At 43.0% G+C, this 17,195-nt stretch overlaps 1 protein-coding gene and 1 long non-coding RNA gene across 2 annotated transcripts; one reads left to right on the top strand and one right to left on the bottom strand.

Annotated features, from left to right (window-relative positions):
* Positions 1-238: 238 nt before the first annotated feature.
* LOC101106776 (nucleotide triphosphate diphosphatase NUDT15) lies at positions 239-2,947 on the top strand. The gene has a single exon (XM_042251994.1). The coding sequence runs from the start codon at positions 244-246 to the stop codon at positions 757-759; it is 516 nt and encodes a 171-aa protein (XP_042107928.1). The 5' UTR covers positions 239-243; the 3' UTR covers positions 760-2,947.
* Positions 2,948-10,976: 8,029 nt separating this feature from the next.
* LOC132660116 (uncharacterized) lies at positions 10,977-15,582 on the bottom strand. Its single transcript, XR_009601329.1, has 2 exons — positions 15,341-15,582; positions 10,977-11,506 (listed from the first exon to the last, which is right to left on the bottom strand). It is a non-coding gene; the product is annotated as an uncharacterized LOC132660116 (long non-coding RNA).
* Positions 15,583-17,195: the final 1,613 nt, after the last annotated feature.

The following is a 17,195-nucleotide window of genomic DNA, read 5'->3' as shown; positions in this document are numbered from 1 at the left end:
GGTAGGCTGCAGTCCATGGGGTCGCTGAGGGTCGGACACGACTGAGCGACTTCACTTTCACTTTTCACTTTCATGCATTGGAGAAGGAAATGGCAACCCACTCCAGTGTTCTTGCCTGGAGAATCCCAGAGATGGGGGAGCCTGGTGGGCTGCGGTCTATGGGGTCACACAGAGTCGGACACAACTGAAGTGACTTAGCAGCAGCATAGAAAATGGGCAAAAGAAATGAACGGGCATCGCGCGATGACGGCCAGCGTGGAGCCGCGGGGGTGGCGCCCGGGGGTCGGAGTAGGCGTCGTGGTGACCAGCGGCAGGCATCCGCGCTGCGTCCTCTTGGGAAGGAGGAAAGGGTCGTTCGGAGCCGGTAGTTTCCAGCTTCCCGGGGGCCACTTGGAGTTCGGTGAAAGCTGGGAAGAATGTGCTCAAAGGGAAACCTGGGAAGAAGCAGCTCTTCACCTGAAAAACGTTCGCTTTGCCTCGGTTGTGAATTCTTTCATTGAGAAAGAGAATTACCATTATGTCACTATTTTAATGAAAGGAGAGGTGGACCTGACTCATGATTCAGAACCAAAGAATGTAGAGCCTGAAAAGAATGAAAGTTGGGAGTGGGTTCCTTGGGAAGAATTTCCTCCCCTGGACCAGCTTTTCTGGGCACTACGTTGTTTAAAAGAACAAGGCTACGATCCTTTTAAAGAAGATTTGGATCATCTGGTAGGATATAAAGGACGTCATCTGGAGGTGAACAAGGAGATTCACTGAGTTTTGTTTTTTTTTTTAATGGATTGGCCCAAAAGTTCACTTAGGCTTTTTTATTGTACGATGACTATTGTGCTTAGTTATCTCTAACTTCATTTAAAACAATTTTGTGAGATTGTATTGTGACACCTGTCACAGCAATGTGCATTTTTTAAAAGAAAGTTATCAAAATTGGTGAATTTGGGGGTAGCCATTTTAATATTGAAGATGGAAGAAAAAAAGCAACAATTTCGGCATATTATGCTTGATTATTTCAAGAAAGGTAAAAAAGCAACAGATACCAAAAAAAAAGATTTGTGCAGAGTATGGAGAAGGTGCTGTGACTGAGCGGACATGTCAAAAGTGGTTTGCCAAGTTTCGTGCTGGAGATTTCTCTCTGTATGATGCCCCACGGTCAGGCAGACCAGTTGAAGTGGATAGCAATCAAATTGAGACATTAATTGAGAGCAATCAACATTATACCACATGAGAGATAGCCGACATACTCAAAATATCCAAATCGAGCGTTGAAAACCATTTGCACCAGCTTGGTTATGTTAATCGCTTTGATGTCTGGGTTCCACTTAAGTTAAGCCAGAAAAACCTTCTTGATCGTATTTCCACATGTGATTCTCTACTGAAACGTAATGAAAGTGTTCCGTTTTTAAAACAAATTGTGACAGGCAATGAGAAATGGATACTGTTCAATAATGTGGAACGGAAGAGATCATGGGACAAGCGAAATGAACCACCGCCAGCCACACCAAAGGCCAGTCTTCATCCAAAGAGGGTGATGTTGTGTATATGGTGGGATTGGATGAGAGTCCTTTATTATGAGCTCCTTCCAGAAAACCAATCAATCAATTCCAAGAAGTACTGCTCCCAGTTAGACCAACTGAAAGCAGCACTCAATGAAAAGCGTCCAGAATCAGTCAACAGAAAATGCATAATCTTTCATCAGGATAACGCAAGACCACATGTTTCTTTGATGACCAGACAAAAATTGTTACAGCTTGGCTGGGAACTTTTGATTCCTCCACCATATTCCCCAGACATTGCACCTTCAGATTACCATTTATTTCGGTCTTTACAAAATTCTCTCAATGGAAAAAACTTCAGTTCCCTGGAAGACTGCAAAAGGCACCTGGAACAGTTCTTTGCTCAAAAAGATAAAAAGTTTTGGAAAGATGGAATTATGAAGTTGCCTGAAAAATGGCAGAAGGTAGTGGAACAAAATGGTGAATATGTTGTTCAGTTCAGTTCTTGGTGAAAGTGAAAAATGTGTTTTATTTTTGCTTAAAAATCAAAAGAACTTTTGGGCCAACCCAATACATAAAAGGCAGAATAAGGTCCTGTTAAAGAACAAAAAAAATCTACATTTCAGAACAACTCCATTTTACTTGAAAAGTCCCACATGATGGACAGTTTATTTGTAGTCTCTTAATATACCCAACACCTTTTCATTCAGGACTTGTGAAAAATTTTCAGATTGTGTCATGAATTATTTCAGAAAATGTGATAATTGGTGATGTTATAAATGGTAATTCCACTTTCTATATTTCTCTGGTATTGATGTGTGTGGAGGAGAGTGCAGTAGAATTTGTCTTAGTGTTTCAGTTCTAGTAGAGATCCTAATTGAAGTGCCAACACAGAATTTATCTCATTTGTTGGTTTTTCCTTTTCTGTTTGTTGTTGTTGTTGTTGATGTATTTTAACAGTTCCTACAACTAGAGCAGACAGGACAGGTCATTAGGGTGTACTTCTGATTGGGAATGTAAACCCAGGGAAGCAAGTTAAACCATCCAGGATCTGTATCCCATTGTTAACAGGCCTTACCATTTTGGATCTCAGTTGATCTCGCTCAAGATTCGATTTCCTTGTATGTGAACTGTGACTAGACTAGGGCCTCGGGGTCAGAGTCGCTTATGTCACACCCTCATTCTTTGCTGAGTGTACAGAGGAGTTTTCCAGAAACTGCATGTTATAGGTTACTCTAGTAGAGTGAATGCAAAGCAGATAAAATCTGGCTCTCTCCTAGTAAGCTAGATGTGGAAGAAATTGACAAAAATGTAAAACAATGCCATGCTTCTCACTTCTTTTTTTTTTTTTAAAGAAAAACATCTATATTTTTTATAAAAATTATGTTAACATACAAGTTTTGTGTTATGGGTTTTTGTTATTTGTAAATAAATAAAAGAATTCTTAACATTTATCAGTTTAAAAAAAAGAAAAAGAAAAAAAAAGAAATGAACGGGCAATTCAAAAAGGAAAACAAAACGCATGTGACCAACAAGCAGCTTTTAAAGGTTGACCTTATTAATAACGAAATAGAAGCAAATTAAAACAATGAGACTTATGAAAGAGATCAAACGGAAAATCTGAAGGAAAACAAACTATGGAAGGTGATGGGAACTACAAGTAAACTCGGGACTTGAAGCTGCACCTTATCCTCTAGGCTCCTTGTTAAAGCCTTCAGCCACAACAGAATGGTCTCACCGCCCCAAGGACACCATGCTGTGAGGGGGCCACACAGACAGACCATGGCGAGAAGCCCTGGGACAAGTGGAGAGAGACATGCCCTGCCAGCCCTCGGCCGCTGCTTTCCTCTGCTGTTCTAGCACCAGCCGTTATCTGCAACCACAGAAAGATAATGAGCTACAAGCTGGGAGTTGAGTCCTCCCCAAATCTCTTAGACACAGAAGCTGTGGGAGATGATAAAATGATTATTGTGTTGATTATTATTATAATGTGTGTTAGTCACTCAGTCATGTCCAACTCTTTGCAACCCCATGGATTGTAGCCTGCCTGGCTCCTTTCTCCAAGGAATTCTCTAGGCAAGAATGCTGGAGTGGGTAGCCATGGTAATAAATGATTATTACTATTGCATGGGGTGATTTTTAAGCCTGTAATAGAGAATTCAGTGCCTGGAAATTGAGTGCTGCCATAACAAAACCCTAAAGCAAGTGTCACCGGCTTTGGGAGAGGTTGGTGTATGGAACCAGAAGGGCCTTGGGAAAACCATTAGCAGAGATCTGAAAGCGAGAACCAAACCAGAACCACTCCACTGGGTGCTTCCTGAATGCCCAACCCACAGCCAGGTGAGTTTACAATGAGATTATTACTACTGTTTTAAGCTAGTCAACATTGGGGTGTTTTGTTACACAGCAGTAGGTAGCAAAGACACCCCATTTCTGGTACCAAATTCTAGACTGACTGCTGTTCAGTAGGAGAAGCAGAACCACCACAGGGATTAGACACGAGGCAATTGCGGCAGGTGGTTAAGCAGTCTACATAAGGCTGCAGCTTCCGCTTCCGGTGTTGGGCTTGGAACTGGCAGACCTAGCACCTGAGAAAGGAGGAGACAAACTAGAACCTGTGAAAATAACCCCAGATTCAAAGATGACAAACTGAACCCCACGTCTGTGTCTCAACCTTAAAGATGCAGAGAACCTGCAGGATAAGTTTCTGCCCTTCAGCACAGCACTGTACATCTGCTGTGTACAACACAGCAAGGTACAACTGCCTCGGGATCTGGTCTATAAGGGAGCCAAAGTCGCTAGAGACTGTGGTCGCTCCCCCCTAAAGAGAACCAGGTGACGGTGTGGGAAGCCGCAGCAGCGCCTGGTCCCGGGTCCCAGTGTAACACAACGGCCACAGCTGCCTCTCCACCATCCACCCATCTCCACTCCCATAAATTTCTCCTGTGACCAACTCTGACCAGTGCCATATGGGGAAGGGAATTCTGGGCAATATAGTTTCAGCTCACTTGACACAATATATGGAACTGTAGGGTCAACTGCATTAATATGGAAGCACACTTATTGACAAGGAAGATATTTACAAAATACAGTTCAGGAGCTAAAGCAGATGAAGAAACAGAAAATATGATATGATCTCATCTTTAACATATAAAAGTTTTAAATAGCGAAAAGGTCTGGGAGAACATTAGCAATATCAGCAAAAATATTCAGTTGTTCCTGCATTGATACTGTTATATGCTTTTTATTTTCCTTTATTTTGCTCACCGATTTTTCTTATCTATCCATAATCAACTTGCATTATTTATGCTAATAAAGAAAACGTTTTTTTAAATGGCTTAAGATTAGCACAGTGAAAAGACACACTCAAAATTGTTTTTTTCTGAATCACTTGAATCATCTGAAAACCCTGAAAGTCTATTTAAATGAATTTTGAGCTCAGACAACACACAAAAAAATCCTGATTATAAATTAGGAGAATCAGTCTTCCTCAACACCTACAGTGGGTCTGTCTTCCAAAAACTGCTCTTGTCAGAAGCCATTCATTTTTTTCTGGAAGCAAGGAAACCCAGCTACAGTGCCAGAGTTCCAAAGAGAGAGAGGAGAGAGAGCGAGCAAGTAGGTGTTCTTTATAATTTAGATTCAATTTCTGCAGCTCACAGCTCAGGTATCGACTTTTTCTTTCCTTTATATTCTTTTCTCTTCCATTCAATTCCTTTTTTTCTTATTTTATGATCAGCCAAAATTGGTGCTGGCTTCATTCTTGGTGCCAGAAATCTCTTCTGTTACTGCTGTCACTTCAATTGCAAGAAAATGTAAATGTTATGATTTTTTGAGACAGAGAATGGCCACAGGGATTTTTTGTCTCTTTTTTTTCAGTGACAACAATGCCCAGTGAGATCATATTTTCATCCTCTGCCCGCCCCATTATCTCCATCTACACAGTAATAGTAATGGTTCCATCACATAAAGGTCTAAGCCCACTACAGACAAGGGTGGCCTTGCTAAATAGGAAGCCCTTATAAATCTTTCTTCCATTGGATTGGATTGGATCTGAGAATGGGTGTTTGTCCCTGAGAGGGGTGTGTGTGTGTGTGTGTGTGTGTGTGTGTGTGTGCCTGCACACATTTGCAATCCTAGAGTTACCCAATGAACACTCAAAAGAATGTAGGGGCAGGTCTGCAGCTTCCATGAAGCAGCACTTAAATGTATTTAATGTACTGTGGCTCATTCTAGATGATCCTGCTATAAGCCCTTCATCCGCAGGACACTTCTGGGCTGGATAATTCAGAGTTAGGAAAAAAACATAGCTAGGGCTATTATTATAAACTGGTGGGGGAAGGGGAATCAGTCCTAGAAGGAAACCAATCCCTAATGTAGTGAATGAGATTTCCCAAGAGCTGGGTGGGGACCTGAATTTGAGTAAGGTGGGGAAGTGCTGGAGCCCTATGAAGGGCTTACTTCACAGAGATTTTTCTTTAGAGTGTAAGAGAAGTCATACTTTCCAGTTTTAAATTCTTTCCAGCACACTTTCAAATTCCTTTCATTTCCCTCACTCATTGTGCTAGTTGGCTAGGGTAGCCATAACGAAGTACCACAAACTGGATTGCTTCAAACAATAAACATTTATTTTCTCAGAGTTCTGGAGCCAGAACCCTGAAATTGAGGTATTCTCAAGGCCATGCTATTCTTGCCTGGAGAATCCCAGGGACGGGGGAGCCTGATGGGCTGCTGTCTCTGGGGTCGCACAGAGTCAGACACGACTGAAGCAACTTGGCGGCAGCAGCAGCAGGAGGGGAAGGAAAATGTTGGCTTAAAAAGAAAGAGGAGAGTGAAAAATTTGGCTTAAAGCTCAACATTCAGAAAACTAAGGTCGTGGCATCAAGTCCCATCACTTCATGGCAAATAGATGGAAAAACAGTGGAAACAGTGACAGACTTTATCTTTGGAGGCTCCAAAACCACTGCAGATGGTGACTGCAGCCATGAAATTAAAAGACGCTTGCTCCTTGGAAGAAAAGCTATGACCAACCTAGACAGCATATTAGAAAGCAGAGCTATTACTTTGCCAACAAAGGTCCATCTAGTCAAAGTAATGATTTTTCCAGTAGTCATGTACAGATGTGAGATTTGGACCATAAAGAAAGCTGAGTGTTGAAGAATTGATGCTTTTGAACTGTGGTGTTGGAGAAGACTCTTGACAGTCCCTTGGACTGCAAGGAGATCCAACCAGTCCATCCTAAAGGAAATCAGTCCTGAATATTCATTGGAAGGACTGATGCTGAGGCTGAAACTCCAATACTTTGGCTACCTGATGCAAAGAACTGAGTCATTGGAAAAGACCCTGATGCTGGAAAAGATTGAAGGCAGGAGGAGAAAGGGACAACAGAGAATGAGATGGTTGGATGGCATCACTGATGGACATGAGTTTGAGTAGGCTCCAGGAGTTGGTGATGGACAGGGAAGCCTGGCATGCTGCAGCCCATAGGGTCACAAAGAGCTGGACAAGACTGAGCAACTGAACTGACTGAGGAGGGAAACCCTTCCCTATCTTTTCCCAGCTTCTGGTGATTGCCAGCCATCTTTGGAATTCTCTGGCTTGTGACGGCATCGCTCCAATCTCCGCCTCCTTTTTCATGTGGGTTTCTCCCCTGTGTGTCTCCTCTGAGCATCTATGTGTCCTTTGCTCTTACAAGGACACTGACGACTGAATTTAGGGCTCAGCCTAACCCAGTTCAACCTTGTCTTAACTAATTACATCTGCAAAGACTCTATTCCTGAGTAAGATCCCATTCTGAAGTTCCTGGTAGACATGACCACAGGGGACACTATTCAACCCACACTAACCACTACACTACACTGAAGCTGAAGCCCAATACTTTGACCACCTGATACGAAGAGCCAGCTCATTGGAGAAGACTCTGATGCTGGGGAAGATTGAAGGCAGGAGGAGAAGGGAGTGACAGAGGATGAGATGGTTGGATGGCATCACCGACTCAATGGACATGAGTTTGAGCAAACTCCAGGATTTGGTGATGGACAGGGAAGCCTGGCGTCCTGCAGGCCATGGGGTCGCAAAGAGTCGGACACAACTGAGCGACTAACAACAACGCTCAGAAAAATGTTCGGCTCAGTGTGGTGATGCTATGGAGGGAAGTAAAAGAGAACCAAGAGGGGAAGTGAGAGCTGCATGGCCCTCCTCACCCACACTCCCTCAGGTGGTAGATGAGACAGCAGGCCATTAGTCCCCTGGGCCACAGCCGAAAGTGAAGTGAGCAGGCATGCAACGAGGGGAGTTGTGGAGTGGGCAGCCAAGGTCAGGAAGAAGCCTCAGAGAGGCCTTGAGACAGCCCGCCTCCCTTCCCCCACACCGGGGCTGTACCCACAAGCCTAAGACAAGCTGCTGAAAGGGAAGTTATGGGCCCTTCTCATTTTTCCATTGACAGTCAAAAATCACAGAAGCATAACAAATAATGAGGAGTTTCAAATGATTCGGAAGAACTAAATGTAGACACTTTGGTGTACCGTCTGGGTTGGGGCTGCTGATGAGCTGAGATAACTGAGAAGGTGGTTCTCCCTTTCAGGGAAAGTATATCAGATGTTTAGTCATAAATGGTCAGAAAGCATCCTTAACCAAGACAGGGGTATTGATCAGAAAATAATTGTTTGCTGGAAGCAGGGTAGTCTTTTCCACGAGTAATTAAGATGGTGTCACTTGATACCTGCTCGAGGGAGAATCACTTTCCCTGTGCAGTGTTATTAACCCGGTGTCATGGCAACAAGCCAGTCAGGGATTCTCTCTCTGGGGTTTTCTTTTATTAATGTGTCTGCTCTTCACAAGTTACAGCTTGCCCTTTCTGTTGTGTTTCTCCAAACACAACTGACAAGCTGGAAGAAAAGGGAGGTAGACTTTATTATTTAGAACAAGCCTTCAAGAAAAGCAAAAACAATAAACCAACTGCTGGCTAGCTATATTGAAAGGTAATCTCCTTCCCCCATACAGGTCCCTATACCTTCCTAACTCATGGACCAGTAGCATCAGCATCAGACCCCATGGGCTGCAGCACACCAGCCTCCCAGTCCATCACCAACTCCTGGAGCTTGCTCAAACTCAAGTCCATCGAGTCGGTGATGCCATCCAACCATCTCATCCTCTGTCGTCCCCTTCTCCTCTCACCTTCAATCTTTCCCAGCATCAGGGTCTTTTCCAATGAGTCAGCTCTTCACATCAGGTGGCTGTGGGAAATGCAGATTCTCAGATCCTACCCTGGAATCAGAATTTGATCTTTGATCCCCACGAGTTTCATGTTATGGTTTGAGAAGCGCTGCCAAATTTAACTTCCTTTTAAATAGTAACACAGCCAGCAGCTGTGTGCAAGGCATTTCTCTTTTAAGGCAATATGTTTTTGTTGTTGTTGTTGTTGTTGTTTTTTTCATTAGCCTTGCTGGCCTGATAAGATTTCACAAAAACAAGTGGAAAAGACTCACTGTTTTCTCAGTAAGAATAAGGCTTGGCAATTTAGGCTAAGTTGATCATAAGAAAATGTTTGCAGGCTGAATCATGTATTTTGTCCCTGGGTTTCTCTGGTGCCCTGTCTGGATTAGGAGACCTTCCCCACAGACTCTGAGCTCACCTAGTCAGATCAGAGATTGCAGTCTGTGAATCGGGAGCCATGTCCCAGAAGCTGCAAATACAGGAGGCTTCTGGTCTAGTAACAGTGCCAAAGAAAAGCTCAAAAGCAAGCTTTGTCTCTTCTTGCCAGGACACAAGACAGTGCTGTTGTTTCCTATTCATCACAGCAATGAATTTGTTGTCTAAACCTCGACCGAAGGATCATTATGAAAATGTTTGGATAGCTAGAACACCATGTATGAAGGGCTTTCCTTCATTCCTGACATATGAAACACAAGTCAGATCTTATGCACAATGAAATGAAAAATGAAGAAATGACCCAGTACTTCCATCAAAAAGCAAATAATAAATCCACTGAATTATCTATATATTGTTCCCTAGACTTTGGACATTCCTATCTGGGAGGGGCGGAGGGGATAGAAGAGGATGGGTTGTAATGGAAGAGTGAGATGAGACTGTAAAACAGATGATACTCTTAAAAAATGCTCGATAATCAAGAATGAGATGAGTCATTGTAACCAAGAATTAATCTTGACCAAGGAATGTGAGCTGCTTTCCATTATGGATGAGTAGCTGTATGAACTTGGGTGAATGTCTTAACCTCTTGCCTCCTCAGTTCCTTAATTTGTGAAATAAAGATAACACTACCTACCTCTTTAGATTGTTATAAGGTTAAATTAGATAATAAATGTAAACCATTTCACAACGGTTGCTGCTAAGTTGCTTCAGTTGTGTTCAACTCTGTGTGACCCCATAGACGGCAGCCTACCAGGCTCCCCTGTCCCTGGGATTCTCCAGGCAAGAACACTGGAGTGGGTTGCCATTTCCTTCTCCAATGCAGGAAAGTGGAAAGTGAAAGGGAAGTCGCTCAGTCATTTCCGACTCTTAGCAACCCCATGGACAGCCTACCAGGCTCCTCCATCCATGGGATTTTCTAGGCAAGAGTACTGGAGTGGGGTGCCATTGCCTTTTCCGTCACAATGGTTAGTAGTAGGTAATAAACACTGAATAAATGTTAGATTTACTATTGTAGAGAGATCAATTCTGGGACTGCAAATTTAGTCTGAGGTCAATACTGGGACTAAAAGAATGCATTATTACAAAAATTGGAGTATCAGTTAAATTAAAATCTATATACACAAAGAAGTAAAATGAGGAATTGAGGTACCAGATTACTTCGGAGAAGGCAATGGCACCCCACTCCAGTACTCCTGCCTGGAAAATCCCATGGACGGAGGAGCCTGGTGGGCCACAGTCCATGGGGTCACAAAGAGTCAGACACGACTGAGGGACTTCACTTTCACTTTTCACTTTGCTGCATTGGAAAAGGAAATGGCAACCCACTCCAGTGTTCTTGCCTGGAGAATCCTAGGGACAGGGGAGCCTGGTGGGCTGCCGTCTATGGGGTCACACAGAGTCGGACACAACTGAAATGACTTAGCAGCAGCAGCAGCCCCAGATTACTTAAGGAAAAAACAAAACAGAATGACTACAGCGGGAGTTAGCAGATGAATCAGGACCGGGAGACTGACTCAGTCTGTTTGGGTCACCATAACAGAAGGACCAGAGAGGAGGTGGCTTAGAAACAGCGAGCACTTATCTCACTGTTCTGTGGTCTGGGAAGTCCAGTGGACTCGGTGCTTGGTGAGGTGCCACTTCCCAGATGGCCATCTTTTCTCGGTAACCTCAGATGGCAGAAAGGGCAGGGGGTGCTTTTTGGTTCTCTTCTATGAAGGCACTAATCCCAGTCACCACCCAAAGGCATGACCTCAAAGAACCATCACACAGGGGATTCATATTTCAACATACGAATTTGGAGGCAGCACAAGCATTCAATCCATAGCACATGAGTCACTGTAAATTACCAATTTCATTCTCCTACATTCATTTATTAGAAGTGATCAGTTACTCATAGCATCTTTATGAAACAGTAATATTCAACAGAATTATTTTAAAAACCTGTGAAGTTGACATGATTCTATATAGACAAAACCCTAAAGCTTCCACACAAAAAAATACTAGAACTGATAAATGAATTTAGCAAGGTACAAGATTTACAGAAATTGGTTGCATTTCTTTACACTCTTAATGAATAGGAAGGGAGTGTGAAAAAAAAAAACCTCTCAAAATCTCACCAAAAAGAAAAAGAAAAGATACTTGGGAATAAATCTGACCAAGGTGGTCAAGGACTTATATGAAAGTGAAAGCTTTTGTGACTCAGTTGTGTCCTACTCTTTGCAACCCCATGGACCACAGCCCATCAGGCTTCTTTCTCCATGCAGTTCTTCAGGCAAGAACATTGGAGTGGGTAGCCATTCCCTTCTCCAGGGGATCTTCCCAACCCAGGGATCAAACCTGGGTCTCCTGCATTGCAGACAGACCTGTAAACATGAATAAAGAAAAGTAAAGATGATTCAAAGAAATGGAAACATATCCCACACTCTTGGATGAGAAGAATTAATATTGTTAAAATGACAATATACCCAGATCAATCTACAGATTTAATGCAATTCTGAAAGAGTTGGGAATACCAGACCACCTGACCTGCCTCCTGAGAAATCTTCATGCAGGTCAAGAAGGAACAGTTAGAACTGGACATGGAACAACAGACTGTTTCCAAATCAGGAAATGGGTAGGTCAAAGCTATATATTGTCACCCTGCTTATTTAACTTATATGCAGAGTACATCATGAGAAATGCCGGGCTGGATGAAGCACAAGTGGGAATCAAGATTACCAGAAGAATAACCTCAGATATGCAGATGACACCACCCTTACGACAGAAAGTGAAGAACTAAAGAGCCTCTTGATGAAAGTGAAAGAGGAGAGTGAAAAAGTTGGCTTAAAACTCAACATTCAGAAAACTAAGATCATGGCATCTGGTCCCATCACTCATGGCATCTGGTCCCATCACTCATGGCAAATAGATAGGGAAACAATGGAAACTGATAAGACTTTATATGGAGGAGGGGCCCCAAAATCACTATAGATGGTGACTGCAGCCATGAAATTAAACAGATGGAAGAAAAGCTTGCTCCTTGGAAGAAAAGCTATGACCAACCTAGACAGCATATTAAAAAGCAGAGCCATTACTTTGCCAACCAAGGTCCATCTAGTCAAACTTATGGTTTTTCCAGTAGTCATGTATGGATGTGAGAGTTGGACTATAAAGAAAGCTGAGTGTTGAAGAATTGATGCTTTTGAACTGTGGTGTTGGAGAAGACTCTTGAGAGTCCCTTGGACTGCAAGGAGATCTAACCAGTCAATCCTAAAGGAAATCAGTGCTGAATACTCATTGGAAGGACTGATGCTGAAGCTGAAACTCCAATACTTTGGCTACCTGATGCGAAGAACTGACTCATTGGAAAAGACCCTGAATATGGGAAAGATTGAAGGCAGGAGGAGAAGGGGATGACAGAGGATGAGATGGTTGTATGGCATCACCAATGGACGTGAGTTTGAGTAAGCTCTGGGAGTCGGTGATGGACAGGGAAGCCTGGCATGCTACAGTCCATGGGGGTCACAAAGAGTCAGACACGACTAACTGAACTGAACTGATCAAATTACCCATGGCATTTTTCATAAAACCAGAACAAATAATCTTCAAATTTATATGAAACCATAAAAACACCAGAATTGCCAAAGCAATCTTGAGGAAAAAGGACAAAGCAGGAGGCATAATCCTCCCAGACTTCAGACAGTTCTACGAAACTACGGTAATCAAAAGAGGATGCAGACTTCCCTGGGGTCCAGTTTTCAAGAATCTGCACCAGACCATGCAGGGACACTAAGATCCCACATGCTGCGGGATGATGAAGCCCTTGCGCTGCAACTAGCGATGTCCATAGGCCGCAAGGAAGATCCCACAGGCCACAGCCAACACCTGCCATGTGTTAGTCACTCAGCTATGTCTGACTCTCCGCACTCCCACAGACTGCAGCCTGCTAGGTCCTCTGTCCATGGATTCTCCAGGCAAGAATACGATGGGTAGTCATTTCCTTCTCCAGGGGATCTTTCCAACCCAGGGACGGAATCCAGGTCTCCTACACTGCAGGCAGATTCCTTACTGTCTGAGCCACCAGGGAAGTCCTAACACCTGACACAGCCAAATAAATAAATAAATATATATATTTATAAAGGAGCAATCCTCCATTAAAAAAAAAAAAAAAAAAAACACCAGCATGGTATGGGCACAAAAACAGACATATGAATCAATGAAAGAGAGAGCCCAGAAATAAACCCACAAACCTATGATCAATTAATCTTCAACAAAGGAAGCAAGAATATACAATGGGGGAAAGACAGTCTTTTTAGCAAGTGGTTCTGGAAAAGTTGGACAGCTACATGTAAATCAGTGAAGTCAGAACACACCTTCTCACCACACACAAAAATAAACTCAAAATGGCTTAAAGACTTAAGTATAAGACAAGATAACATAAACTTCTTAGAAGACATCACAGACAAAACATTCTCTGACATAAATTGTACCACTGTTTTCTTAAGTCAATATCTCAAGGAAATAGAAATAAAAGCAAAAATAAACAAATGGAAACAAATCAAACCTACAGGCTTTTTGCACAGCAGAGGAAATTTAAGCCAAAAGAAAAGACAACCCGAGAAATGGGAGAAAATATTTGCAAACGATGTGACCAACATGGCTTAACTTCCAAAATATACAAATAGCTCATGCAACTCAACAGCAAAATAAACAAACAACTCAATCAAAAGTGGGCAAAAGACCTAGACAGACATCTCTCCAGAGAAGATACAGATGATTAACAGGCACCAGAAAAGATGCTCGACATTGCTAATCATTCAGTTCAGTTCAGTTCAATTCAGTCACTCAGTCGTGTCCAACTCTTTGCGACCCCATGAATCGCAGCACGCCAGGCCTCCCTGTCCATCACCAACTACCGGAGTTCACTCAGACTCACGTCCATCGAGGCAGTGATGCCATCCAGCCATCTCATCCTCTGTCGCCCCTTTCTCCTCCTGCCCCCAATCCCTCCCAGCATCAGAGTCTTTTCCAATGAGTCAACTCTTCGCATGAGGTGGCCAAAGTACTGGAGTTTCAGCTTCAGCATCATTCCTTCCAAAGAAATCCCAGGGTTGATCTCCTTCAGAGTGGACTGGTTGGATCTCCTTGCAGTCCAAGGGACTCTCAAGAGTCTTCTCCAACACCACAGTTCAAAAGCATCAATTGTTTGGTGCTCAGCCTTCTTCACAGTCCAACTCTCACATCCATACACGACCACTGGAAAAACCATAGCCTTGACTAGACGGATCTTTTCTCTAATCATTAGAGAAATGCAAATCAAAACTACGGTGAAGTACCACATTGCACTGGTTAGAATGCCCATGATTAAAGTCTACAAATAGCAAATGCTGCAGAAGGTGTGGAGAAAAGGGAACCCTCCCAAACTACTGGCAGGAAAGGAACTTGGAGCAGCCACTACGGGAAACACTGTAGAGGTTCCTCAGCAAAGTAAAGACAGAATTACCATAAAATCCACAATCCTGCTTGCCGGCATATATCTGACAAAACTACAATTCAAAATGATACATGCACCCTCTATGTTCATAGCAGCACTATTCACAATAGCCCAAACATGGAAATAACCTAAATGTCTATCTACAGATGAATGGATAGAAAAAGATACATGTCTCTTCTTACATATACACAGTGGACTACTACTTAGCCATACAAGAGAATGAAATGATGCCTATGCAACAACATGGATGGACCTAGAAATTATCCTAAGCAAGGTGAGTCAGGAAGAAAAAGATAAACGCCATGTGATATCACTTAGATGTGGAACCTAAAACATGGCACAAATGAATCTATCTATGAAAGAGAAACAGACTTACGGATACAGAGGACAGACCTGTGGTCCCCAAGGGGGACTGGGCAGGGGTGGAATGGGAGGGTGGGGTCAGCAGATGTAAGCTTGGGTATATAGAAAGGGTAAACAGCAAAGTCCTACTTTATAGTACAGAGAACTCTGTCCAATATCTTATGAGAAACCATGATGGAAGAAAATATAAAAAAGAATTTGTACACACGTATGACTGAACCACTTTGCTGTACAGCAGAAATCAGCACAACATTGTAAATCAACTCTACTTCAATTAAAAGTGATTTTCAAAAATCCCCCCAAATTTGCAAACTCTATGAGAAGCTTAATCATTTATCATGAGGAGAAACAAAAGGCCTACCTATCATCCAGTGATCCCATCAGATGTTCATCGGCGCCTCTCATTCTGCCCTTCAGGCTTCCTAACTTCTTTGAGAACTGATTTTCTCAGCTTGGGCCATCTTTTGAACCCATCCATTGAGCTTTATATTTTACTGACTTTTCTTCATTCTTTAAATTTATTATAATTTTAAAAACGGAATCTTCTGAGGTTTTCCCCACAATGTTCTGCTCTTGTCACACGGTTACACTGCAGATGTTTCTGCAGCCTTGGGTAGAGCACATGTTATCAGTGATCTGAGGAAACACATTATTCATCCCTGCACAAGGGAGCACTTTCCAATTAAAGATACCGCTTTGAAAGAGTCTTCCAAATTGGTTTCATTGAGGGGAAAAAAAAAAAAAAAGGAGGCTAAAAGCCTTTCACTTGCAATTTGACAATATCTGGAAAACCTTTGCTAATCATGAAGGTTAGGTGATAACATTTAATTAGCACTGGCTATAAATAGAATATAGGGCTTCCCACGGGGCTCAGTGGTAAAGAATCTGCCTGCCAATGCGGGGGAGACTGATTGAGTCACTGCGTCAGAAAGATCCCCTGGAAAGGGAATGGCAACCCACTCCAGTGTTCTTGCCTGGGAAATCCCATGGATGGGGGATCCTGGAGGGCTAAAGCCCATGGGGTTGCAAAGAGTCAGACACAAATGAGCATACACACACACAAACAGAATAAAGCTTGGGATTTATGTAGGCACAATCTTAAAGTTTCTGTTGACTGTTCTTTCTACGGTTCCTTCTAAAAATGGGACAGTGACATCTAGCAGCCTTTCTTATTTTGGACTTTCAGAGATAGTTTATTTGGGCGAGAGCTGGGTTTTATTTTGGCCTTTGCCATCTTCAACAGCTGATTCTCAGGTAAGTAGACCAGGGTGAGGTGGAGAAGGAGCTGATGAATCTACAGGCATCCACTCCTTTGCCTGTTGTGTTCCTGTATATGAAGTCAGTGTGACTGTGATCACGAGGTCACAGAGGACTATGCAGAGAGAGAAAACACAGAAGCACCTCAGATCCTTCATTAGCAAACAGGGATTTAGCTACAGCTTTGTTTATAGCGCATTAAGGTTGAATATAAGGAAAAGATTTTCAGGGGGAAAAAAATGTAGTATTTAGAGGAAACTACAATTTGAAAACATACATGCACCCCAGTGTTCACTGCAGCACTGAACTCAATCGACAAGACATGGAAGTAATCAAAGTGTCCATCCAGATAAAGAAGGTACGTTCTACGGACTTCCCTGGTGGTCCAGTAGTTAAGAATCTGCCTGCCAGTGCAGGGGACATGGGTTCAGATCCCTGGTCTGGGAAGAGTCCACACGCCATGGAGCAACTGAGCCCACACAGCACAAGTACTGAAGCCTGGAGGCCCCGGGGCCCTGCTCTGCAAACAGAGAAGCCACAAGGAGAAGCTCTCACACTTTCTCACACTAGAAAGTAGCTCCTGCTCATAGCAACGAGAGAAAGCCCGTGCACAGCAACAAAGACCCCGCATAGCCAAAAATAAATATAGAAATAAAACTTAAAAAAAAGAAGGCATAGTATGCATGTGTGTGTGTATATATGTACATATGGACGTATGTACGTATCTGGGCTTCTCTGGGGGCTCAGTGGTAAAGAACCCGCCTGCCAATGCAGGAGCAAAGGTTCAATCCCTGGGTTGGGAAGATTCCTGGAGAAGGAAGTGGCAACCCACTCCAGTATTCTTGCCTGGAAAATCCCATGAACAGAAGATCCTGGTGGCCCATGGAGAGGCAGACACAATCTAGCAACTCCACACACACGCCTGCATGTGTATACACACACACTGGAATACTACTCAG

This window comes from Ovis aries, chromosome 7 (assembly GCF_016772045.2).
Source record: "Ovis aries strain OAR_USU_Benz2616 breed Rambouillet chromosome 7, ARS-UI_Ramb_v3.0, whole genome shotgun sequence".
Lineage (NCBI taxonomy): Eukaryota > Metazoa > Chordata > Mammalia > Artiodactyla > Bovidae > Ovis > Ovis aries.
The sequence above is the reverse complement of the archived record's forward strand: the minus strand, read 5'-3'. Positions and strand labels throughout refer to the sequence as shown.